This window comes from Ctenopharyngodon idella, chromosome 20 (genome assembly GCF_019924925.1).
Source record: "Ctenopharyngodon idella isolate HZGC_01 chromosome 20, HZGC01, whole genome shotgun sequence".
In the NCBI taxonomy this organism is placed as follows: domain Eukaryota; kingdom Metazoa; phylum Chordata; class Actinopteri; order Cypriniformes; family Xenocyprididae; genus Ctenopharyngodon; species Ctenopharyngodon idella.
The window spans coordinates 25223407-25249768 of NC_067239.1; the positions used below are offsets into that span (position 1 = coordinate 25223407).

Here is a 26362-nt window from a genome sequence, read left to right on the forward strand (position 1 = left end):
TTTTTGTGCACTTTAATGAGTTTTGTGTACATGGCACTTTTTCCTCATGCATTTTAATTGATACAGGACAACTTCACCAAAGCATTAATAATATTGAAAACATCCAATTAAAAAAAAAAAAAAAAAAAAGTTTATTTGGTCTTACATTCTACCAAATATGCAGGTGTTCTATGATATTGTCTCCCTTTATTTGTACAAGTACATTGTGTGCTTATAGAGCAGGCGGATTGTATGATGTTGCAGTGGAATGACAGATTAAAAAGCAGAGAAAGGTCTGAGATTGCATTTTTTTTATTTTCTAAAAATACAATTACAAAAGTTACACTCTGTAATGAAGAATAATTTTTCTACCATACTGTATTTGCACTAAGAGGATTGAGTTACAAAAGTCTGGTCTCCTAATTGAATGTCAAAATGAACATGATGTCTCTTGTTCTGAATGCAAAACAAAAAGGTACAGCATTAACAATTGTAACAGTAAGATATGTAGTAAAATTGTTTCTATGTTTGCAAGATTTTGCTGATTCTGAAATGGAACGAAACAAAACTGATCAGCCTGCTATTCTAGAGTGCTACAATAATGCAATGATCTCAGATATTCAGGATGAATCTAGGTTAACCACACTCCACCGTGGTTTTATATGAAATAATCAGTATATGGAATTTTATTGTCAATACTGAAAGGAACAACAAATCTGGGTACTTCCCCCTCAAATATTACACCTACTAGAGCTATACAGAGAGTACACAGAATAAACACTAGTCATGAAATCAGTATGTTGCCAACAAAATGCTTCCCTTTACTGCCAAATGTCCAAGATTAAACCATGACGGTCCTTTCACCGACCCAGCACAGTAGCCAGCAATGCCATCCGAATATACATTCCATTCTCCGCCTGCCGGAAATAAGCAGCCCGAGGATCTGTGTCCACCTCTGCACTATATATTTAAAAAAAAAAAAAAAAAAGATTAAGAGAGACTGCAAACAAAACTTTGTATTCAGCATTGTAGCTTCCGATATTTGCCTTGACACTCCTACTGAAAATTTGATTTTAACATGACGGTTTAAACTTAGAATAGCAAACCTGATCTCATTGACTCTGGGAAGAGGATGCATGACCACCATCTTCCTTTTGGCTCCCGTCATGATATGTGGGGTTAGGATGAACTGCCCGAAACACTGTCAGAAAAAGTATATTTAAAAAAAAACAAAAACAAAAAAAAACTCCATGATATTTAAGAAACAAAAAATGCAATGATCTCATCAGCAAATTCTCCCACCGCTTTGTATTCTTCTTCAGAGGCGAATCGCTCCTTCTGTATTCTCGTCATGTACAGGACGTCAGTCTCTGGGAGGGCCTCTTCAATGCTGTTAAACTCCTCCTGTGGACATAGTTCAGACACATTTGAGGGAGATAAAGCAATGCAAATAATAAGCACAAGTAGAAGTCCACTTCTGAATTCATAATTTTGATTGTGCCACACCTGTTTAATGCCTTTGGAGGCCACAAAGTCGATGATCTCAGCGGGCATGCTGAGGTTCTTGGGGGCCACGTAGCGCAAAGTGATCCTGTATTGAGTGAGTAGTCTAGCCAGAGAATGCACAGTACGGCCATGTTTCAGATCGCCAACCATGGTAATCTGAGATTTAAGAAAAAAAAAGAAAAAAAAAAAAAAAAAAAAAGGTCCAAAAGTTAGAAAGAGGCAGTTATTAAAGTCATTATCAGAACTTTGCTCTGTTTGAGGATTCTCAGTTTGTCGGTTTCTGTTTGGTGATGCTAGTGGCACAGAAATTACACACTTCAGCTCCAAGTGAAAAATCGCAAGCTAATGAGCTAATAGTTTGAGAAGACAGAATATTTTTCTCCATGGGAACTCACAGTCATGCCATTGACTGTTCCAAGCTCCTCTCGGATTGTAAAGATATCCAGAAGGGCCTGAGTGGGATGTTCTCCGACTCCATCACCAGCGTTGATCACCGGCCGCCGACAATGCCTTGCTGCACTCTACAAACCAGAAGCATTTTTCTGTTTAAACTGAGGTACAAAATAAATACATTTTTGTAGCAAACACTAAAATAAATAAAAATTTTAATAATTATGAAATTAATAATAATAATAATAATAATAATAATAATAATAATAATAATAATAATAATAATAAAAAAAACTTTTAGAATAACATGCACTGAGAATGTGCATGAAACAAGCAAGGAATATTTATGAAGAAAATAATGGAGTCAATTTAGATGCCATGTCTTTAAAAGCAAAACTTCCTTATCAAAAAAGTGCACTACCGGGTAAGTATTTTTATTTTATTTTATTTTTTTGGACAAATGTATATTTTTATTCATCGAGGATGCATTAAATTGATCAAAAGTGAAGGTAAAGACATTTATAATGTTACAAAAGATTTCCATGTCAAATAAATGCTGGTTTTTTTTTACTTTCTATTAATCAACAAATCCTGGAAAAAAACTAATCACTGTTTCCACAAAAATTTAAAGCAGCGCAACTGTTTTCAACATTGATTATAAGAAATGTGTCTTGAGCATCAAATTAGCATATCAGAATGATTTCTAGCAGAAAGCTAGTGATATTGTGAAATTTAAAATGTTTTAACAGTATTTTTGATCAAATAAATGCCACCTTGGTGAGCATAAGAGACTTTTCAAAAACATTAAAACTTTTGAAAGGTAGTGTACATTTCTTTAAATATGCATTAACTTGTTACTCACTTCTACAGCTCCAGGTATGGGGTGGCGCAGAACAATGACATCAGCGTAGCAGCTCATGGTGTGAACGGAGTCGGCCAGAGACTCGCCCTTCTGCGTGGAGGACGTGGACTCGCTGAAATGCACCACTGATCCTCCCAGACGCTGCATGGCTGCTGCGAACGAACTGCTGGTGCGAGTGCTCACCTCGTAGAACATGGAGGCCATGACTTTACCCTGGGAGAAGATGAGCAGAATAGAATTAAATGAAGAGTTTAAATTAACTTATTATTCCCATCTATGTTCATTTCATCTCTTTCAGCAAAGATGTTCTGTTTCCAAGGGCCACAGATGCCCATTTCTAAAGGAAGAGATCTACTTCAAACTGTGACACGTCACTGCCAGATTGAACAACATCCTGACTCCAGACTGCTGCTGACTTGAGCAGTTAAATACTCCTGCTGGGGGAAGTTTATGTAATGTTCAAGATGGGCTGCAATAAACTACAAATCCTCCAGTGACATCTACTCTGCTACTGGACAGAATGACAGTATCACAAATCAAAAGGCAATGTGGTCTACAGGACAGGTTTATTCAAGGTCCAGTCTGCTCGTTCCACTCTGTTCCTCTATGATTCTATTAAAGGGTTAGTTCACCCAAAAATGTAAATTCTGTCATCATTTACTCACCCTCATGTCGTTCCAAAGACTTTTGTCCATCTTCGGTACACAAATTAAGGTTTTTGATTAAATCAGAGCTTTCTGTCCCTCCACTGACAGCCAAAACAACTACCACTTTCAAGCCCCAGAAAGGTAGTAAAGACATCATAAAAAGTAATCCATGTGACTTCAGTGGTTTAACCTCAATTTTATGAAGCGACAGATTAATATTTTGTAAATAAAATGTTAAATTATGTTTTTTTTTTTGCACAAACAAAGCACTCGTGTCACTTCATGTTTTTAAAGCCATGCCAGCTTCTGCCCATTTTCATGGCGAGAGAATTTTCACGTCACTTCATAAAATGTTATAGTATCTTATGACAGAATTCTGAATGTGTATATTTAACATGGTTCCAGTACATGAATAAGCAGTCAGTTATTATACTGAAGTCTCATGAGCAATTAGTTCTCAGTTTTCAATTCAAGATGGACCTGACGAAAGTATTGACTTGTGATTCAATAAGTCAAGAGCCACTCTGTCATTAGACTGATTCTAACCAACAACTCATGAGTTGATCTGAATCTTTGACATTCACAGAAAAGAACCAGATTTAGACTCACAAACTGACTACATATTTTTTTTGTTTACAAATATCACTTGATATTTTAAAATAAAAACATGAAGAATTTTTTTTACTAATAGTCAGCATACCTTCAAAATATCCAAGGGTCTCTCTTTCTGCACCATGAGACGAAGAGTATGCGCCACATTGAACAAGTGTGACATCTGAAAGCCCAAGACAGAGAGATTAATGAGCCACTGTAAATACAATCCTTTTATATGCACAAAAGCAATATTTCTGGACTCGACAACAGGAGAGATAACATGTTGTCACCTGTTCCTTGCTGAACTGGCGCACGGACAGGATGTGCTGGCCCACCAGCGGGTGCAGCAGTGGGGAGGTCTGTGGGTGGGGCAGGATCTGCTGCTGCCCGGCTTGAGGTGACAGGATCCTGGCCAGGGGAGGAGGGTGTGCGTATGGCTCTGCTGGAGGAGCCAATTCTGATAATGGAAGCAAAAGAGCATCACAATCAGCACACAACATATCACTGCTGTGTATCTGTCAACTCACTTTATACCAATAAACAGGACACTGCATAAGAGCTCATTGGGATCAACCTGAATCATAAGGAGCAGCATGCAAGCAAAGCATGGTCAACAGAGAAATAGACCATCATGTCTTGTTTTGATTATGCTCGTGTAAAGGCTAAAATATGCCCATGAAATGAATCTAGGAACAAACAGATTGGCAGAGAGAACAGAAGGTAAGGGTGGCAAAGCTCTGGTAAACATCAGTACAAACATCAAACCTGAATACGGTGCTCTTAATGACACCTCCTCTTCAGCTGCTCAAACATTGAGGCACAAAGTTTGAAGAAATGGATTAATAACTGTATAATTATAACTAAGTTTTTACAAAGTGCATTGGCAATTTCTGAAAGCATTTAATTTTAGTTTTCCAAAAAAGGGATTGAAAGCTTGAAAAGTGAATAATACACATTATATATATTTTATTACACACACACGGGAAGAGGATAAACCACGATAAAATTCCCGATGGTTAGTATTACCCTTTCAGATTTTAATTAAAGCCGTATTTGATTTCATTGTGAGACTTCAATGTGTGTGTGTATCAGTACCTTTTGAACATTTTCAGCACATTTTAACAAAACCGTGATCATATTGATAACGGTGATCATTTTGGTCACTATAATAGTTTCATTTCTAACACACACACACACACTTTTAAATATATGCCGTTATCCCAGCATAACAGGCAATATGTAAATGTAGAATCACCACATTAATAACAAAAATCTGGCTTTAGTAGTATTTTGCATGCATCCAATTGTGAATTTGGTTATTTCCTAGCTGATTTTAAGATGATGAACGATTGATAATAAGGAAGATGGAAAAAATAGATATGAATTTATTCATAGACACAGATGCAGAATCATGAGACTTCGATATTGATTTGATGGAACTATACACATCACATGGACATTACCCAATGCTTTTTGGCGTTGTACGGTAGATCTTTTGAAGCCTGCATTTAAAAAAATGTCTTGCTTGAAATGTGATTTTAGACTAGCAAATAGTTCAGCTAAACCATTTACAAGTTCATGGGACATGCATGCTCAAACAAACAAACAAACGAACGACTGATGCTAGCAAACAACTGCCATTGTCTAAGTGAAGCACTGTCTGAATTTAAAAGTTTTTTTTTTTTTTTTTTGTAAAAAAGTAAAATTTGTAAACCGATTATTGACAGTACAGTGGTTCATTTGGCACACAAACTCATTCACAAGCCCTGAGTGAAAACATTGCAGGCCTATAGTACCTGGAGGCAGACCAGGATCAGATGCGCGGTGGATACGAGGCGGGAGAATGAAGCGCCCATCCCCAGCTGAACGGCGTGGGCTCGGCGCACGGCTACGGACCACATCAACAGGTGCTGCCTGACGAGGGCGCTCAGGAGTTATTGCCTCACTCACGCGCTGTAATTAACAAGCAGGGTTATTTGTTAGCCAGTGTTCACAGCTCAGCTCTTGCTTTCTAATTTGTATAATGCACGTTCAGGGTGTTGAAAAATTATGGAACGTTACCTTAGAAGCATCCTTTATCACCTCGTTTGTTCCTGCTGGGGCTGCTGACCATGACTTCACATCCTGACCATAACCAGGAGGTACCAACACCTTAAAAGAAAGAGGAACAATTAAGCCTAGAAATTGATGACAAGCATCTGCTCCAGACAAATTTAGCTGGGCAGCTATTAATTAAATTTGTGAGAAAAGATACCAAGTAACATACACTATGGTTCAAAAGTTTGGGGTCAGTAAGATTATTAATTATTATTATTTTTTTTATTTTTTTGAAAGGAAATCGAAATTAAATCGAAAGTGACAGTAAAGACTTTTACATTGTTACAAAAGATTTCCATTTCAAATATAAGTTGTTTGTACTATTCAAAGAATCCTGAAAAATGAATAATGGTTTCCACAAAAATTATAGCAGCTTAGCTGTTTTCAACATGACATGTTTTTTTTGAGCACCAAATCAGCGTATTAGAATGATTTGAAGGATCATGCGACACTGAAGACCGGAGTAATTACATTTTTAAAATATTAAAATAGAAGAGTTCTTTAATATTGTGAAATACTATTATTACAATTTAACTTTTTACTGTGTTTTTCTGTATTTTTCTTCTTTTTTCTTACAACCCCAAACTTTTGAACAGTAGTGTATACAACCATTAGCTCTTTACCTGTCCATCAATATAGGCCACCTCTCCTCTGAGCACCACCCTCATGACCTTTCCCTTCACTTTCATGCCCTCGAATGGAGTCCACTTTGACTTGGTGAACTGCATGTGCTTTGGAATAGTCCACTCTTGCTCCAAGTCCACCTGGAAAATTCAAGCATCGCTTTGAAAATCAAAAACATTAAGTTTTCAGGCAGAAATTTACTATCTGAACTTTGTAACTTTGAAATACCTCAACATAAGTGTCTTCTTGAGCAGGAAGAGAGAATATTCTGCTGGGATTTTCATAGAGCCTCTTGATGATGTCATCGATAGTAAGGCGACCCTCGCTGACAGCTGTGAGCAGCAGAGGAAGCATGGTCTCCAGACCCGGGTAACCTGGAGGCGGTTTCTCAGAGTTCTTCTCCTCTACTGAATGAGGGGCTGCAAGGAAAAAAAAAAAAAAAAAAAAAAAAAAAAAAAAAAAAAAAGGCACTAAATATAAGCTTTCAAGAACTGCTCAGGTTTGAACATCAATTGCTGTACTCGACCGTTGAAGTTTGGGATCAGTAAAGTTCTTTTTTTTTTTTTTTTTTTTTAAATACATTTATTCAACAAGGATGCATTAAATTGATCAAAAGGTCTTTTAAATTGTTAAAACAGAAAACATTTCTGTTTCAAATAAATGCTGTTCTCTTGGACTTTCTTTTCAAAGAATCCTGAAAAATGTATCGTTTTTCACAAAAATATTAAGCAGCACAACTGGCAGTAAATCAGCATGTTAGAATGATTTCTGAAGGATCATGTGACACTGAAAACTGCTGAAAATTCACCTTTGTCAGGAATAAATTACATTTTAAAGTGTATCACAATAGAAAAATGTTATTGTAAATTATAATATTTCACAAAATTACTGTTTTACTTTTACTGTTTTTTTTGTTTAATCTACTTTGATAAGAGAATTTTCATAAACATTAACAAAAAAAAAAAAAAAAAAAAAAAAAAAAAAAAAAACTTACCAACCCTAAAATTTTGAATGGAAATGTATGAGTAAGCCTGACAACAAAAAGGGTTTATTTAGGCCTTACGTAATAAAATGCTATAAATTTTTTAAAATACAATTGTACTCAAAGTTTGAATGTCTAGTTAGCATCAATGTCAAGATAGTTTGAAGAGATCTGAAGGTGTAGTTTCAAATAAATAATAAAGCCTATTATAATAGAATATCTTGTAGGACTGGGCATAGCTTGATAGCCTTTTTTTTTTTTTTTTTTTTTAATAAAACTCAACCACAGGAATGTCTGTCTAATATAATAGAAAAGAAATAGACGGTAGGAAAGAACAGGACAAAGGTCTGTACAGGGTCTAGATGTAGCTTTTAAGTTCAAGCCAAATTTTAAAGTTAAGGCAATTTTGGTCTCAGGTCAGTGATTTTGAAATTGTCAAGCCAACATAATTAGTTCCCTTTAGATGTGAGGCATAGCAGAGAAATCTAAAGCTATTACCGTGGTCTGTTGCGAAACAGTCGATGATGTCTAGATTTTCCCACAACGCCTCCATGTCCTCACGTGTACCCAACATGGGCCGCACTTGTGCCCTGCCGTTTCCAATGGCAGACACATTATCTTCACACAGGAAGAGATGGTGAGGTGCCACTTCACACGTCACCTGGATACCCTTTTGTTTAGCAGCTCGAATGATCAGAATCTGAGAAACAACGTATGATTTTAGTTGGTTACAAACCACAGGAACATGTAAAGAAACTGGATCAAGGCTTGACCATGAAGGTACAACAAAATGCAGTTGTTAGACCACCACAAATAACAAGGATTCGTACCTCTTCTTTCTTGGCTACATGGCAAATATGAACGGGTCTTTGATACAGTTGCGCTACCATCAAGATTGCTGCCACTGTCTGCCTCTCAGCATGTGCCACAATGGGCAAGTGCTTTGGCCACTTTTCAAAGTGCTGCATGCAAAGAAAATGATACTCAAGATGTGGCATGACAGTAAAACATGACAAATTGTATCACCAAAAAAAAAAAAAAAAGAAATATTAAATATAAAAAAATAAATTGAAAATGAAAAAAAGATGCATTTAAAACCATTTTTAATTTTAATTTTTTAAATACATTTGTTTTTATTTAAATATATTTTTATTTTAAATAAATTCTGATTTATATTTTAAATCTATTTAAAATAAAATACCTTTATTTAAAATAAAAACTACATTTAAAATAAATATAATAAATTAAAGTGAAAAACTTGTCAAACAGGTTTCCTCAGCATCCTCGGGTCTCCTTACCTCCATCCACAGTGAAACATTGTCCATTTTTAAAGTGGAGTATGTGTCATTCAAGTACATCTTCAGACCAGCTGTAGAGCTTGCAATGGACGGAAGTAGTGTAGCGTTGTCTGATGACGCTCCCACAAAAAGAGCATAATCACAGCAGCACCCGGCCTTGGCAAGCTTGATATATTCATGACAGAAAAATAGCCTATAAACACAACTTCCCCATTTGCTTTCATGTTAATAACCAACCAAATCTGTCATTTGTTGATGTTACCTTCTGTGCCATAGTGAAGGAGCTGGGGTCAATGATTGCAGGGTTAGTGTTGGGCATGGCACACACCATGGTGATTCCTCCAGCCAAGGCGGCAGCTGTGCCCGAAGCAAAGTCCTCTTTATGGGTGGCACCAGGCTCTCGCAGATGCACATGGACATCAATCAAACCTTTCGACATGAAAGTATGAATGGCATCAACCATCATTTAACCATCTTAATTTAATATATTTGCTTTGCCAATAAACAAATAACATCTGAAACTGCGCTGCCATACTCACCAGGTAAGCGGATGAGTTTCTGTGATGTCATGCTGTCCACATGCGTCTTTACACGAGGAGCCCGACCAATTTGCCCCAGCGCCTGCCAACCACACACACACACACACACACACACACACACACACACACACACACACTTTAGTCTTCCAACTTTTAGGGGTACAACAGCATGTAGTTGACTTCAAAGCTAACAAACAATGTGAGAACGTCACTGCTCACCTGAACAAACAGCTTAGTGCATTTGATGTCAGTAATGAGTGGTACGGAGTAGTCAATGGCCATTCGACGAGTGCGGTAACCTTTGGTCACAAAGGAGGACAAGCGTCTTCCACCAGAGTTCCTCATGGACAGATTGATGACCAAGTCAAAATGGTTCTCCTCTAGATAGTCCATGATGTTCCTTTGTTTGTCCTTATTATGGCAGTCACTCTCCTCTTCAAAAGGCCAGTCCACTGCCATCACCTGATCAGAGACAGATAATCAAATGGAAATTGTGAAACAGCATACATTGCCTGCTCAAACACTTGTTATTGTTGTGTTATTTCACGGTACCTTAACTCCATGTTCAGTGTAGAAGTCAGCGGTGCCTAGACTGGCATACAATTTATAACCCAAACTCTCCAAAGTTTGGACTGTGGGCAGAAGCTCGCTCTTATTCTGAAAGAATTTAAAACAAATACATTTCTTTCCATTACAATCAGAAACTTGATTTATACATTCTCTGAAGAAAGTGAGAGTGAATGTGCAAAACGTGCACCACTACAATATAGCATTGTGTTTAACTAAATAATATTTGTATCTACCTTAAACTTAGTTTTATTGATTGTTTATTGTCATTAGTGTAATTTTTTTGGACTTAAACCATAGCCCAACTCAAGTAAGTCATGCTGTAAAGTAACTCGTTACCTTGTAACTACCAATAGAGAGGAGAATATTCTCTTTAGGGATTTTGAAGCCAGTGCTGAGCATGGCTTTTAGATAGGCCTCGTATCGGTTCTCCCCAAAACAGGCCACTTCTCCAGTGCTGGTCATTTCAACACCTAAAACCACATCTGCTCCAGCCAGCCGTGAGAAGGAGAATTGAGGAACCTGAGGGCCACACACAGATCAAGTATTTATGTAGATTTTGGAAAACACTGGGATAGTTCAGTTCAAGTATTCCCATCAAAAACAGACATCATAAAGAGTGAACAAACATTGTGAAGCTCATTACCTTAACTCCCACAATGCCATTCCCCTTCATCAGCCCAACAGCCTCAACTTCCTCTCCCAATATGACTCTTGTTGCTAGGGCAACAAGATCGACACCAAGTGTTTTGGACACATAAGGGAAGGAGCGTGAAACTCGCACATTGCATTCTATCACCTTCAGCTGATCATCCTGTTGACAAACACATACGATTTAGTTTCAGCAGCAAATATTTTGAAACGCACATCCTAGCTAGAAAAAATAAAATAAAAATAAAATATTTTAATAAATTAAACTCACCTTGGCAATGAGCTGCAGGTTGAAGGGGCCTGTGACCTGAAGCTCCTGGCCGATAGCATGAACGATCATCTTAATGCGCTCCATGGTTTTCTGGTTGATGTCCTGAGGGGGAGTCACCAGTGTGGCATCTCCAGAATGCACCCCTGCGTTCTCCACATGCTCAGACACCGCTATGGCAATGACCACTCCATCACAGGCCACGGCATCCACATCTATTTCCTGACAGCAATATATTGCCATCAATAAAGGTTACAAAATTAAGTGCAAAGCTTGCCACCACAATAGCTTACACAGCGATACTACTAAAGAGTACTACAGAATTTAAAGCTAATATTACACATAAGGATCAGTGTTATTGTTAACTAAAATTATATATACACAATTGTCAATTGAAAAAGCTGAAAAAAATAAATAAAAATATTATCAAAACAAATTTAAGTTGAACTAAAATTAAAACTTAAAGGGTTTGTTCACCCAAAAATGAACATTCTGTCATTAATCACTGGTTCTGTCTACTCATTCTGAGTCGGCATAGAACCCAGAAGCACTGGACGTAAACAGAGTAGGAGACTGACAGAGAAGAAAAGTGATTGTTGAATAAAGTCATTATTTTTGTTTTTGCGTACAAAAATATACTCGTCGCTTCATAAAATTAAGGTTGAACCACTGTAGTCACATGGACTATTTTAACGATGTCTTTAGTACCGTTCTGCGCCTTGACAGTGGTAATTAAATTTCTGTCTATGGAGGAGTCAGAAAGCTCTCAGATTTCATCAAAAATATCTTAATTTGTGTTCTGAAGATGAACAAAGGTCTTGCGGGTTTGGAGCGACATGAGGGCAAGTAATAAATGACAATTTTAATTTTTTGGTGAACTAACCCTTTAAATTCAAATTTAAACCTAAATTTAAAACTAAAGCTAATAAAACTACATTAACGCTCAATATAAATATAAAAAAATAAAATAAAATGACAAACTAGTACTAGAATAACACCAAGAATGCACCAATATTAAAAAATTCTGGCTAATCCAATTATTTTTTGACTGATAACATAAATGGCTGATATTCAAATTCTATAATATTTGGTCAAAAAAAAAAAAAAAAAAAAAAAAAAAGTATCATTTTAAAAGCAAAAAGTGAATTTAGGCATTACAACATTAGAATTTATATACTGTATTGAAAATGGATACTCATTTTGAGTCTAATGGTAAACCAAATGTAAAAATAGAGGAAATGAGCACACATGCATGCGCAAATATCTAATATGATCTGATGCATAATAAATAACTACACACACTCGTTGTGTGGTACCAGTATGGTACAGATATATTGTGTATGCCTAATTACAGAGTCATATGAGAAGTTTCATGCAATCTTTCTCTTCCATTCCCAACTTGAACAACTGGAAAAGCAAGACTTTTGGCATGAAATGAACAGTTATTGTACAACATTTACACCTCAGGTGACGGTTGTGGTGAAAAACATGTTAAAACCAGCAATGGTTCCATTTTGCAACTATTAACTGTATAACTCAGTAATTAACTCCTGTCTCTCCTATATATACACACACATTTATTTTACTAAGAACTGGAACTGCCTTAAGGAGGGAGATGTTTGTTGACTAACCTTGGCTTCCTGAATGAATTTAGAGATGACGACAGGGTGTTCCTTTGACACGGCAACAGCGCTGCTCAGGTATTTTTCCAGGTCAGTATCTGAGTAGGCAACATTCATAGCAGCCCCGCTGAGAACATACGATGGCCTCACCAAACAGGGGTAACCCACTGTCTCACAGAAACCCACTGCAGACTACAACAAGAGAAATGTCAAGGGGTTATTTGAAGTTACAAGCAGTTATAGAAGAACTTTTGAGAGTGTTCATGGTATTCCTTGAAGTTGAATGAATTCTTACCTCAATATCAGACAGCTCTTTCCATCGGGGCTGACTGATTCCTATGGTGTCCAGCATCCTGGAGAATTTGAAGCGGTTCTCCGCTGAGTCAATGAACTCAGGTGAGGTGCCCAGGATCCTGCACTGCTGTCTATGCAGGGACATGGCGATGTTGTTGGGCAGCTGCCCACCCATGGACAGAATAATTCCCTCTGGGTTCTCCATCTCATATATGTCCATCACCACCTGCGATTAAAAGCAGATGTAAATAACTAAAACTGATATAATTAATAAAACTTAAATTGATAAATGCTACTTTAGATAGAAATGTATAGTATAAAATATGGATATTCAGTTTGAGATTTGCTAAAGATGACATTAATAATTTAGTAACAGTAAAGTGTTTAAAAGATTAGCTTTAAGTCAGCTTTAGACAATGGCAATCTAAATGAATATGCAGAATTAAAATTCCAGCATAAAATCTCTAATATCAGCTGTTAAGTGATAGGGTACCAATATACTGTGCATCCCTAATTCTAAGGAGATTCAAAGTATATATTTCAGTTATCAACAACACACAAGATCCACATTAATTCCTTACCTCAAAGGAGATCTCATCAAAATACAGTCTGTCGCACATATCATAATCTGTGCTGACCGTTTCTGGGTTGTAGTTCACCATAATTGTTTTGTAGCCCATCTGTGAAATATATAGTTCATTCAAATACACACTGAAATTTCACAAATTAATGATTTTATATTTCCTGCTTCAATTCAAGCCTCATAAAGGTGCCCTTTACACTTGATGGCTCACCTTTCTCAGCTCCATAATACACCCAACAGCGCACCAATCAAACTCCACGCTGCTTCCTATGCGGTAAACCCCAGAGCCGATCACCATGACATGGGGATGCTCGAAGACCACATCGCTTTCTGAGCCGTGATAGGTCAGGTACAGATAGTTGGTGAAGGCGGGCCACTCGGCGGCCACCGTGTCAATCTGTTTGACCACCGGAAGAATCTTCCAGTCTTGCCTTAACTTCCTCACAGCCAGCTCAGTGCTGCAATGGGGGAAAGAGCATGAACCTTACAGTTTTTGTTGTCTACTGCAGCCCATTTTAAGTCTTGACGCTTAAACTGTTTGATTTTTCTAAAGAAACATCAAATGCAATAAATCACAGATATAAATACTTTCTGCTAGAGCACTTTTCCTAGGTACCTTTGCACAGCTTGGGCAATCTGTTTGTCAGAGAAGCCCAGCTGCTTGGCTTTCCTCATGACCTCAGGTGGCATTGCACTCTCATCTTGATTATACGTCTCCAGAAGCTTCTCATGGTCTGCAATGTTCTTCATTTTATGCAGAAACCAGTGGTCTATTTTGGTCAGCTCATAGAGCTGTTCAACTGTGTAGCCAGCACGCAGTGCAGCTGCCAGAACAAAGATGCGTTTGTCTGTGGGTGTCTGCAGCTCCTGAGATATGAGACAAAATATTTTTGTTTTCATGTATTTTTTTCAGCCCGTTTTATCTGACTTGAGAGTGAGATGGAGGACCTGTATCTTCAGTACAAACCTCTTCGGTCACTGGTTTGATGGTGTGATCGAAACCAACGCAGTTCTCATCCACCATTCTCAAAGCTTTCTGGAAGGCCTCTTCAAAGCTACGGCCGATGGCCATCACTTCTCCTAAGATGGAATAGAGTGCTGAATGAGATCACAACATACTGGATATTTGTGTTCGGCACAGACAGCACCTTCTGGATTTAAAAGGGAAGCTAATCAACAGGATAATATATATTTTTTCCCCCCTTTAATTAATATGTAACTTTGCCATTTTTTTAATATGTCACCATTTTTTCATTTGTACACTATTTAAATAATATCACGTTTACCAAATGAGCAAAATAAGGCTTTGAATGGTAATATATGCTATATGTAGGCCAAGCTTATATAAAAAGCAATAATTGTATAAATTTAAAAATATAAATATAAATCATGCACACGATTTAGTAAATCGAGCTAACGAATTAGTAAATCGTGCGCACAATTTAATTTTTTTTCTTGCATGTCATGTGTGGGGCTCCGTACAAAAATATTTCAGAAACTCAAAATTGGTAAATCCTATTACTTGTACCTGCTGCACTACGCTCCCATAAATGCAGGTGTAGTGTTTGAGAGTTAGTATTTTAGTATTATTTATATAATCTTATAGTATTTATTAATATTTCGAATAAGCATTCATTTTCATATTTTCAGTTTTCAATCTAATTTTAGTTGAGGTTTTAATTGTGTTATGTGCTGTTGTCATTTTTTATTAGTTTTTTCCTATTTGGCCTTAATTTATATTTCAGTTTTATTTTTAGTTTATTTTAGTTTTAGTAATTTTAGTACTAGGCAACATTTCTAACTTTCATGTAATTTAAAAAAAAAAAAAAGTTTTTCCCCCCTAATACTTATTTTATTTCAGCCTTATTTAAGTTAACAAAACCTAATTTTAATTGTTTTAGTTAACAATAACATCACTATATTGAGAATTATAATATACAGATCTCTACTGCATTTTCTTTTCCACATAGGATGCTCACCAACGCTCTTCATGGAACTGCCAATTGTAGTGCTGACTCTGAGGAACTTGCTCAAATCCCAACGAGGAACCTTCACCACACAGTAATCCAGACTAGGCTCAAAGTTGGCTGTAGTGGAATTAGTCACTGAATTCCTAGAAAAGAGTCACTTTTAAGCAACTTTGAAAATAACAATACTCAAATGTACTATTACATTCAGTATAATAGCTAATTTTAATGAAAGAACCCACTTGAGCACGGGCAGAGGGATTCCCAAGCCGAGCTTGGCGGCCACATAGGCCAGAGGGTAACCTGTGGCCTTACTGGCCAATGCAGAGCTTCGCGAGAGACGAGCGTTGACTTCAATGATGTAGTACTGCCAAAACACAAGCATGAGATTATGGGTTGACCACTACTTCCAAAAACCCATCATTCCTGGATGATATAAGTGACTGAATTACCTGCTCAGATTCAGGATTTAGGGCATACTGAACATTGCACTCTCCCACAATGCCCAAATGGCGAACAACTTTGATGGCCGTGTTTCTCAGCATATTGTATTCATAGTCATTTAGTGTCTGACTAGGAGCCACCACTATTGACTCCCCAGTGTGGATTCCTAAAGGATCGACATTCTCCATGTTACAAACCTAAATGAAAAGATGTCAATTTAGAAAAGAACATGCTAAAACATATACTGGTAAAATGTGAAGGCACTGTAAATCATTTTGGATTAAAGTGTATACGTCAGAATAAAAGGGAAACCTCAGCTCTAGGTGCTTCGTACCGTTACACAATTGTCATAGGCGTCCCGCACCACTTCATACTCAATTTCCTTCCAGCCTTTAAGCGATTTGTCAACCAGGACTTGCGATGTGTGAGCAAAGGCCTGGGTAACCAACGTGATCATTTCCTCTCTATTATTGGCAAAACCTGAACCCAGTCCACCCAGGGCAAACGCAGAACGGACCAGAACGGGATAGCCGAGTCTTTCAGCAGCAGCCACTGCCTACAGGAATTACACAAAAAGTTGGACCAAGCATACATTGAGGAAAATTACTAAACATATTTTAATAGTAATAACAGCACAATCTGGATATAGCCTAAATAATAATGTAAATAAAATAATAATGTATTATTTATTGTCTTATGACAATTTTTTTTATTTGTTTTGGCTTTAGTAGAAAGACAATTATTTAGTATTGGCAAACATGTTGCCTTTTATAATACCATACTATTTACAACATCATTAATGGGTCTCTATACATGAAAATATATTACAGGGCTTTATATTTTAGGAAGAGGGTCTCTTGCAAGTGAATCATCAAAACTGGAAGTCCTTGACATAAAAACATAATGAGATTCCCTAATGTACAGTAGATTAATGAGCTAACCTGTTCAACAGACATGGCCGCCTCACTAGGGGCAACATGCTCATTGATTTCCTCCATCTTCTCCACAAAGATCTTCCGGTCTTCAGTCATCTCTATGGCGGCCACTTGGGTTCCAAGCACACGCACTTTGTATTTTTCCAGTACTCCTTGCTTAGTGAGCTCCACACCACAGTTCAAGGCCGTCTGACCTCCGAATGTGAGCAACACGCCATCTGGACGCTCGTTCTTTATCACCTATTTGAAGGGTGGAAGGATGGAGGTTTGAGCTCAGGGACATTGCAAAAGCTAAACTTTGCATTAAAAGCATTATTTCAGTTTTCAAAATCGGTGTTGAAAAGAAGGCCTAGTAAATTACTCTGGGATGGACAGCTTTTTCCTACCTGTGTGACATACTCTGGTGTGATCGGGAGGAAGTAGACTTTGTCTGCCAGGCCCTTTGAGGTTTGTACTGTGGCAATGTTTGGGTTGATAAGAATGGTTTGGATGTTCTCCTCTTTTAGAGCTTTTATAGCCTGGGAAGAAAAAAAAAAAAAAAAAAAATTGATTGAGAAAAGATGTTTGTTAATTTTAATTAATGATATTGGAAAAATCCAATCATCAGTGCAACAAATTCTCCTGTAATGTTGGCTTTCCAGATTCAATCGGAAGCTTCATTTACATAGTCACTCCGAGACCAAGTAAGTTTCAAATTAATGGAGGAAACTGAGAAAACAAACAGCTGGCTTGTGAGATGCACTCCTTAATTTGCACTCCAAACAGTCTCAAGGGTTTTTCTTTGATACTCACCTGAGATCCAGAATAGTCAAACTCTCCAGCCTGTCCAATGGAAAGCCCTCCTGAACCTAGAACCAGAACTTTACGAGGTCGAACAAATGCTTCCGGGTCAGGAGACCCAGGGAAAGTGAGGTGCTCCGTTAGTCTTTGCTTAACTGTATAAAAGTTAAAAATTATAGTTTATGAGTAATAATTAGTCATATAAACATGATTATTAAGAAACAAGTATATAAACAACCCTACAAGAATTATGCTTTTGCTTTACAGGCATACAATGTCATAACAGATCACCTGATTTTCCAGCTTTGCCCTCTTTTGCATCTTTGACTGTATCCAGAAACACATCAAAGAGACTAACAAGGTCTGTGGGACCAGCCATGTGTTCAGGATGGAACTGGACACTGAAAAAGATACAGATATACATTTTCATCAACTTAATACATTAAAACCATTATACCAATTTTACTGTATCTATGTATATAGACAAAACACACAAATGAGAAATGAAGGCAAACCTGAAGAGTGGTTTGTGGTTATGAACAATGCCCTCACTGGTTTGGTCATTGGCATTTGTGAAGAGCACATCCCAGTCTTTTGGGAGAGTTTGAGGATCCACAGCAAACCCATGATTCTGAGATGTGATGAAACAGCGATTTGTTCCTTTATGGATGCAGGGCTGGTTATGGCCACGATTACCATACCTAACCAACACCATGAATGAAGTTGTAGCTTTTAGGATTCACAATAAGAAGATACATTGCTTCACAGACATAAACCATCCCCGAATGAACCTGCTGACTATCTGCTTCTGAAGAAAGGGCTGTAGACTGGCATCACATCCAGCCTTGAGCACAAGCAAACAAAGCAACTATCCCAGGACTCTTAGAAAAACACAGCCGCTTATCCCAGGAGTAACGCAGTGGCTCTTGTCTAGACGGCTGAGCTCAGCATAAACTAGATTTCACACCATGTTGGTTTTTCGTGAAAACTGGAATGGCATGGGAAATGCCAAGGAACCAGCCTTTTGTTTCTCTGAAAACCCTATAATCCACTGACCATAACGTGATGCTGTCTGGTTAAGTTACATTGCAAAAAATCCTATTATAATTATTCTGTACCTTTATCTTGATGTAATGATGTTTACATTTTTTTTTAAATTACAAAAAAAAAAAAAAAAAAAAAAAATCCACAAACGAACAAGATATTAAGACTGGTTTCAAACTGTATCTTGAACATAACGGCATTATACTATTAAAAGAATAATTTTCTAAAAATAATTTATGAAATTTTCCTGTAGATGCAATTATTATTTTGATTATTTCCATATGTTATTTTGATAACATACAAACGATACCCAATGTAAGGATAAAGGGCTATTAAAGAGATACCACATTCAAAAAAATGTGTCATTATTTCACGCTCATGTCATTACAAAACTGACTTTCTTCTGTGGGACATAAAAGATGATATTTTTTGAGAAATGTCTCAGTCTATTTTTGTCCATTCAGTGGAAGTCAATGGGCTCCAATGTTGTTTGGTTCCCAATGTTCTTTAAAATATTGTGTTCTAAAGAATAACAATTCATGCAGGTTTGGAATGACATGAGCGAGTAAATAACAAAATGTTCATTTTTGAGTGAACTATCCCTTTAATAAGAAATTTGTAATTAATACTCAGCTGAAAGTGAAAAAGATGAATGGATTGCTTACTTCATTTTGTATGTTTTTGCACCAATGACCAAAGATAGCAGCTGGTGACCCAGACAAATCCCAAAGACAGGTTTGGGATTCTCCACACATGCCACCTTCCGTATATTCTCTACAGTCTCCTTACAGTACTCGGGATTGCCAGGGCCATTGCTGATAAACAATCCATCAAAGTCTAGAGAGAAACAGAAGCAAGACAAAAGTGATAACATTATCATTCCATTAAAATAGCAGACAACACTATCTTTAAAGTATATAAATATAACAAAACGCATCCTTCAACAATATGTGGAGAACAGCACCATGGCTCACCATTGCTGTCCAGAGGATGATTCCAAGGGACAACGGTGACCCGGGCACCTCTCTGGCACAGGCAACGTATCTGGTTGTATTTTATGCCACAGTCTATGGCAGTGATTCTCACTGTTCCTTCTGGATTAAAAACTTTTGGTTCCTGATGGCATAGAAATGTCATTAAATAAAATTAAATCACATTAAAATTTATCTGAAAACATCATCAAAGCTAGCCACTTACTTTCATGGAAACTTCTTTAACAAGGTTTCGGGTGTCCGGATTGTCAAACGGAATATTGTTGGCTGAAGTTCCTTCCACCACAAGTTTCCCCAACATGGTTCCCTTTTCTCTGATCTTTTTGGTCAAGCGTCGAGTGTCAACCCCTGATTTCACAGGAAGAATAATTTTTGTGTTTCAGATCAAAGCTAAAACCTAAACCAAATTACTTGCTGTACTTTGTATAAATCAAAGCAAAGCTTGCACTGACTGACCTTCGAGTCCCGGGATGCCTTGATCTCGCAGCCACTGATCCAGAGACTTGGCGGAGCTCCAGTGACTGGGATTCTCTGAGACCTCCCCAACAATGAGAGCAGCAGCATGGATTCTGGAAGATTCAAACCACTAGACCACGAAGAGGAACATTTAGAAGAAACCATACCAGTAGTGTTAGAATATCCTGTTTTAGAGGAATTATGTAATATTAGGAAGACTAAGTGGATACAAGAAAGGAAAAAACCTTGCTGAGTCCAAACTCTCCATCTTCATCTTCAGGAACACCATAATTGCCAATCAACGGGTACGTCAGAGTAAGTATTTGGGACTTGTAAGAGGGATCTGTGAGAGCCTCTGGATAACCCACCATTCCTGTCTGGAAAACTGAGGACACACAAAGTATGACTTAGGGATGTCAAAAGCACTGGTGCATTGGTACAAAATCAATAATATATTTATATAAAAGGTTTCCCAAGTCTTTATTTTTTGTTCTTTAATATTGATGGTTCACTTGGAAAAAACATTACTGATTTAAAGGTACCATACCATTGTTTTGATTTATTTTGTTACAATTTAACTTAATAAAGAGGCCTTAATATAATATCAATTGCTGTGGTATCAAATTTATCAAGAACAGTGACATTTTGCAGCTTTTGTTATTGAAATTTTAAGATCATGACTATCCTAGTAGAACTACTGATTGGGACAGTGTGATATAAGAGGGGTTTTGTCATTCATGTATCAACAGCATTATGCAAATATCCATGTCTAAATGAATAATTAGCTTGAAAACATAAGTCAGACATCTGACGTTCAAATGTGTGTTTGCATTCAGTTGTTTGTCTTAGCCTTCAAAGAAAAACATTTATACAAGTCAAACTTTTGGACTTAGATTAAAAAAAATGTGCTTTTTAAACAGTAGTGAAGAATTCTTTTTATTTTTTTATAATGGTGACTACAGAATTCTTACTGTAGACGAATAAAACATTCATAAAAATACTGTGTTAAGACAAAAGATCACAAACTTTTGTCAAACGATTTGCCACACTAAACCAAGAATGAATGAACCCGAAACAATTTCTGGGACGTCATACATGTGGCGCCAACATGCCCTGGGAAGTAGCTACTGAGGAGTGTTCACTTTGAAACGTTTAGCGCGAAATCAGACACGTGTAACTTACTTCCTGCTCATCTCATATTTATTAATCACTTTCCGGTTATAGGACAGGACAAGTGTAATATAAGGAGCAGTGGCAGAAAATAGGGCTGATAGGGACACAAATTTCCATTACATTTCCTTTTATTTCACTTACCAACTTCACCAGACACTGAGGACACGGCACCGAACAGACGGCCTTTAAATGCTGTCCCGTCCTCCAATACTAAAGATGCCATTTTCACCGACATGGCTAAGTGTTAGTATTTCTAAAAGCAAAAAGAATTACAGCGAATATCTAGCGCTTAAAAGTATGTGAACCGAAGTGCGTATGTTTTCTCTTTCCGCCGAAGTTCCCACGTGAAAACCACGTTGCTGAAGGTGATGTTTACCCGGATACCGATTAAATATATGAGATCTTAGATATGGCTATCTAGGCCAAAGTACATGCTGTCCTGATGTAGAAGAAGCTCACTGGCTAATAACGATGTTTTAAGTGGGTTAAAGCCAAAAGAGGTCTAGTCAATAGAGAGAAGTCCACGCTCTGCTCCAGTCACAGCAGCGTGGAGCCGTGCGCGTGAACTTGAGCTGGTTTTATACGAGCGTGCAAAACCACTACGCGTCAGCACGTCAAAAGGAGGGGGATGGCCTTACCTATTGTTGTAGGCTTTATTCACAAACATGACAATGAGACTTTACCCATTTTTATTTTACCTGCGGGCATGGTCGGGAAATAATCATAAAAAAAAATAATAAAGTGGATCTCGTGGATTTTAACCTGTATGTATGTGAATCTTACGTAGAGGGGTCCAGGTTACCCCCCAAAATAAAAAGGAGATTATATTGTGTTTTTATAACTACACAAGTGAAAATCAGAAAATGTTATAGATATAATGTACCTCTATAACTATTGGTATTCTCATTTAAGCTGACCAAAAATTAATATATTAGGCTATGTAAATCTTCACACACGTTTGTTTTGCTATCCTTGTGAGGACCTCCATGGACGTAATGGTTTTTATACTGTACAATCTGTATATTCTCTTCCCCTACACTAACCCTACCCATCACACAAAACTTTCTGCATTTTTACATTTTCAATATGCTTTTTAATCAATTTTCCTTGTGAGGACCAGCAAAAAGTCCTCACAAAGTAGGGAATCTCAAGTTTTAGATATATAAATTTGAAAAACAAATGAACCACAGAGAAAAAAAGGGAATTTATTCACAGTTCTTTACTTAGCTCACAGGTAAACTTGAGCAGACATATTACTCACTGGTGATTTACACTTGTGTTCTGCAACTTTTTGCTAGTTGTAATAGATAAGAGTTTGTGGATCACTGACGCTGTCATTTCGTTGGCGCTGAGGCTTTTTGTAGCTGATGATGGGTACAGGGACCCCTCTGAAGTGATCCATCAAATCCATCCCACCAAAAAAGTTCACAAAGATGATGCCCAGTTTGGCAGGCATGAGACTGCAAGAACATGAACAGGTTGAGTTAATTTATAGTTAAATTAGATCATTTTGTGCAAAATTGAAAGTCTTGAGACATTTATTATATTGAATAGGCTACAATTATTTTCTGTTAATTGTTTACTATTAATTTTTATTTAATTATTAAATGTTGACTAAAGGCATGAATTAACTGAAAAATAAGCTGATTTCATATCTTTAATAACAAGTATTTAGAGGCCTAAAATACCTCTTAAGTGCCATCAAGAAATATAGACTTGAGGGTAACAACAAGTACATCTTCTCCTGTAGTATGGCATCCACAATCTGTTTTGCTGCATGTCTTTGATCCAAGACTGGAAGAAAAGACGGTCTCCTTAACAAAAGTAAAATATCAATGTTATACTGCATTACCAGAACATAAATCTCTAATAATGTTTCATATATGGAAACTGTATTGGCTTACTTTGTTTGACATCCCCCAAACATTTTGGTATTTATTAGGTAGGGACACACTATTGTTGTTTTGATCCCTTCCTTTTTAAGGACAAGCAGCTCCAGTGCAATAGATTCTGCAAAGCTCACTGCTGCAGACTTGCTTGCGCAATAGTCTGTGGACAAAACGTGTTGGGAAATCCTATTCTATTTTTAAATCATATCTCAATATAACACTAAACTTAAGACATTGCACATTCATGATTTAGTGTTGCACAATGATCTCTAAAATCCCTCTATAAATGTACCTGCAAGGCCATTCATTGCAAACAACGCTCCATGGCATGCCACGCAGACCAGGTGCCCATGGTTCCGTTGCAGCATAGCTGGGAGAAACGCCTTGTAAGTCTGTGAATTCAAATATTTGAGATAACAGTAAGCTCACTGTTCCCATAACATAAAAACAGAGGTATAAAGAATGTAAACCATGAAGAAAATGCTGAATTATTTTTCTTTACCCAGAAATGAGCAGCAACATTGACCCTTAGTGTTCTATCCACCAGACTGTCAGGGGCTTCAATGAAAGTGTATTTTCCTGTTACCATGCCTGCGTTGTTCACCAAGATTGACACATCTCCAACCTCCCTTTTAACCTGTTGAAATGTTTCACTTTCATATTTACCCCTCATAAAAAGCTTTAAACGTTTTTTAAAGGTATAAAATATAAATATTCTCCATATTATATATATATTTATATATATATATATATAAATTAATATAATATATTATTTACCAATTCAGCTACTCTGTAGACCTCACTTCTTCTGCTGCAGTCGCAGGTATAGGCATACACTCTCACATCCAATACTCGCTTTAATTCTTTTGCTGTTTTGTCCAGTGCCTCCGAGTTGATATCCCATAAGACTAATGTTGCTCCATAGTGTCCAAGTTCTTTGGCAATCAGTTTTCCAATCCCATTTGCAGCACCAGTCACCAAGACTATCTCTCCCTCAACATCTTTCTTGCAACGTGGAATAAAGAGTCGAACAAAGGCTTCAAAAAAGTAAAAGACTGCTCCAAGAATGAGCTCAAAAATGTCTTTTATGAACCAGAGATTGTGAAGTATCCTCTCAAAGCTCTGAATAACCTGGTTATGCATGTCTCTGATCTAATTTGGCACAACTAATTTTTCCTTTTTGATCTGTGTTTTCACATAGCTGTTTTGGTGGTTCTTCTCTGAACATGCTTCAGTAAGTTCGGGTCTCTCAGGTACAGCTTGTTCTAGAGGTTCTTTATATGTCAGTCCCCATCTGTTGGTTTCCAGTCACAATGGTGTTTGTTTGACCTGTCACCTAGAGTACATTAGTGTAGTTAATTTTAGATGTTGCTATTACAGCATGTGGCCACATAATGAGGAATTATTTCTGTGAATAAATAAATGTATTAAAACTAATGAAAAGTTATTTGTATTATACAGTTATATATGCACGCGTGTGTATGTAAATATAAATAAACAAAAAAATAGAATAATTTATTACTATTTTCAGTAATGTTTAAATATCCTACTAACACAAGCATGAAACAGGAAGGGGATGTAGCTCAGTGGTAGAGCGCATGCTTTGCATGTATGAGGCCCCGGGTTCAATCCCCGGCATCTCCAGAACTTTTTTTACTTTATTTTATTTATCTCAATATAACGTTAGTAAACGCTGTCATCAAACAGTATTTAATCGATCAAAAATAACCTTTTTGAGAACGGCTTTAAACGAGTCAAACACGTCTCGTCATCATTCTACGTAATTACGTCATACGTTCTTTCCTTGGCGACGGTAACCAGGGAGAAAGCTATGTTTACCAAAATGTCTTCAGCTTGACAACTATTACCCAAAACATGGCTGTATCAAGAAATACGTTCTTATAACTCCGCTGAGTCTTTTATAAATGTAAAGCATGCAGCTAAAGTACCTGAAGACTCTTCTTACACCTCAGGTAAAACATTTACCACGTTATTTAGCGAGGCTAGCTAACTAGCGCTCGACAGTCCGCTATTTATAGTCATGATAACGCTTCTTAGCTTAGCAACACAGGGATGATTATGTATCTTGCCTGATATCAAAGTAAACCATTAGGATGTGCAAAAAAGCAACAGAAATCCTATTCCGAATGTTAACCGAATATTATTAAATCTCAGTGACTCCAGTACTCTGCTTTGAAAATAGTGTTGTGTCTACAATGTCTTTTCTTTTCTTTAGGATGGAGCTGCTAAAGTCACCTGTATGGCTTGGGCTCCAAACAATGCAAAGTTTGCAGTGTGCACTATTGATAGAGTGGTTATATTGTATGATGAGCAGGGAGAGAAAAGAGACAGATTTACCACAAAGCCTGCAGACCCCAAAGTAAGTTATCAGCAAATTATTTAATTTAAATATTCAATGAAAATGAGTTTTATATCCTGCCAGTGTTTTACCTATGTTTGTACGTCAGGAAAACATATTTATAAAGTTATGACTTTGTAATTTGTTGCAGTATGGGAAAAAAACCTATGTGGTCAAGTCCATGGCATTTTCCCCTGATTCAACCAAGATAGCAGTTGCTCAAACAGACAACATCATATTTGTTTACAAAATTGGAGAGGAGTGGTAAGTATCTCAGTATAATACTAATCAATTAATTAATTAGTGTGTTTTCAAATATAATAATCTGCTGTCATTCATAAAGCATGGGCGTAGGCTTGGGATAAATGTATTTGTGCGCTTTTAAAGCCATTGTTTTAAGACAGATTTAACAAACAGCTGATCACCATTAACAATATTGCTAGTCATATTTTCAAGTGAAAAGCTGTGCAATACCACAATCATGATTTGATTTATTGAATTATCTTTAATTTCTAGTATAATGCTTTCTATTCCAGGGGAGATAAAAAGGTTATTTGCAACAAATTTATTCAAACAGTAAGTATTCTGATGATAAACAAAATACATAATTAGACTGAAGTGCCATGTATTGTGTGCATTAACTTTGTTGTTGTTCTATAGAGTGCTGTAACATGTCTGGTTTGGCCGTCAGAGCATGCAATAATTTTTGGACTTGCAGAGGGAAAAGTAAGTGTGGCCCATTTTCTGTTTTACATAAACATTGTGAGAGGAGAATTCTTATTACAGTGGCCTTCCCATCTCCTTGTCCATTTCCACACTC

General features: G+C 37.0%; 3 protein-coding genes and 1 non-coding gene across 7 annotated transcripts in view; 2 read left to right on the top strand and 2 right to left on the bottom strand.

Annotated features, from left to right (window-relative positions):
• Window positions 1–275: 275 nt before the first annotated feature.
• Window positions 276–21854, bottom strand: cad (carbamoyl-phosphate synthetase 2, aspartate transcarbamylase, and dihydroorotase). Of its 3 annotated transcripts, XM_051874164.1 has the most exons (45): window positions 21436–21854; window positions 20367–20506; window positions 20122–20251; window positions 19871–20013; window positions 19648–19789; window positions 19339–19510; window positions 18145–18330; window positions 17921–18030; window positions 17642–17784; window positions 17236–17367; window positions 16856–17089; window positions 16249–16470; window positions 15923–16111; window positions 15713–15837; window positions 15483–15616; window positions 14471–14583; window positions 14120–14370; window positions 13715–13961; window positions 13502–13600; window positions 12922–13146; window positions 12636–12818; window positions 11008–11226; window positions 10732–10899; window positions 10425–10607; window positions 10071–10175; window positions 9738–9980; window positions 9519–9600; window positions 9242–9408; window positions 8980–9144; window positions 8512–8643; window positions 8180–8381; window positions 6928–7118; window positions 6699–6839; window positions 6040–6129; window positions 5775–5931; window positions 5442–5480; window positions 4744–4779; window positions 4269–4435; window positions 4085–4159; window positions 2738–2950; window positions 1881–2006; window positions 1486–1641; window positions 1282–1383; window positions 1086–1180; window positions 276–939 (listed from the first exon to the last, which is right to left on the bottom strand). In XM_051874164.1, exons 1-45 carry the CDS (start codon window positions 21527–21529, stop codon window positions 840–842), a joined length of 6768 nt encoding a protein of 2255 aa, XP_051730124.1. In that variant the 5' UTR covers window positions 21530–21854; the 3' UTR covers window positions 276–839. The 3 variants fall into 3 exon arrangements, with proteins under 3 accessions (XP_051730124.1, XP_051730125.1, XP_051730126.1); XM_051874165.1 differs by lacking the exon at window positions 5442–5480; XM_051874166.1 differs by lacking the exons at window positions 4744–4779; window positions 5442–5480.
• A 625-nt stretch (window positions 21855–22479) lies between these two features.
• si:dkey-221h15.4 (uncharacterized protein LOC563950 homolog) lies at window positions 22480–24497 on the bottom strand. Of its 2 annotated transcripts, none has more exons than XM_051875154.1 (6): window positions 23961–24497; window positions 23686–23820; window positions 23476–23575; window positions 23199–23343; window positions 22983–23088; window positions 22480–22754 (listed from the first exon to the last, which is right to left on the bottom strand). In XM_051875154.1, exons 1-5 carry the CDS (start codon window positions 24324–24326, stop codon window positions 22986–22988), a joined length of 849 nt encoding a protein of 282 aa, XP_051731114.1. In that variant the 5' UTR covers window positions 24327–24497; the 3' UTR covers window positions 22480–22754; window positions 22983–22985. The 2 variants fall into 2 exon arrangements, with proteins under 2 accessions (XP_051731114.1, XP_051731113.1); XM_051875153.1 differs by having other exon boundaries at window positions 22983–23108; window positions 23961–24493.
• A 258-nt stretch (window positions 24498–24755) lies between these two features.
• On the top strand, window positions 24756–24827 carry trnaa-ugc (transfer RNA alanine (anticodon UGC)). The gene has a single exon. It is a non-coding gene; the product is annotated as a tRNA-Ala (tRNA).
• A 161-nt stretch (window positions 24828–24988) lies between these two features.
• Window positions 24989–26362, top strand: part of ift172 (intraflagellar transport 172) — a 31121-nt gene continuing 29747 nt past the window's right edge. Inside the window, exons 1-5 of the mRNA XM_051875484.1 lie at window positions 24989–25156; window positions 25420–25563; window positions 25694–25806; window positions 26079–26118; window positions 26203–26268. Of these exons, the coding sequence (XP_051731444.1) occupies window positions 25118–25156; window positions 25420–25563; window positions 25694–25806; window positions 26079–26118; window positions 26203–26268 (402 nt within the window). The 5' untranslated portion in view covers window positions 24989–25117. The remainder of the gene's footprint in view (window positions 25157–25419; window positions 25564–25693; window positions 25807–26078; window positions 26119–26202; window positions 26269–26362) is intronic.

Bases quoted from the DNA above. Each gene is read 5' to 3' on its own strand.
- si:dkey-221h15.4 (XM_051875153.1), bottom strand. From the start codon at position 24,326: ATGCATAACCAGGTTATTCAGAGCTTTGAGAGGATACTTCACAATCTC. The intron at 23,344-23,475 runs GTACATTTATAG...TTTTGTCCACAG, and splicing joins TGCAATGAATGGCCTTGCAG to ACTATTGCGCAAGCAAGTCT. The intron at 22,755-22,982 runs GTATTTTAGGCC...ATGTTCTTGCAG, and splicing joins TTCTTGATGGCACTTAAGAG to TCTCATGCCTGCCAAACTGG.
- cad (XM_051874164.1), bottom strand. From the start codon at position 21,529: ATGTCGGTGAAAATGGCATCTTTAGTATTGGAGGACGGGACAGCATTT. The intron at 6,840-6,927 runs GTATTTCAAAGT...TGAATTTTCCAG, and splicing joins AAGAAGACACTTATGTTGAG to GTGGACTTGGAGCAAGAGTG. The intron at 1,181-1,281 runs GTGGGAGAATTT...TTTTTCTGACAG, and splicing joins CTGAAGAAGAATACAAAGCG to TGTTTCGGGCAGTTCATCCT.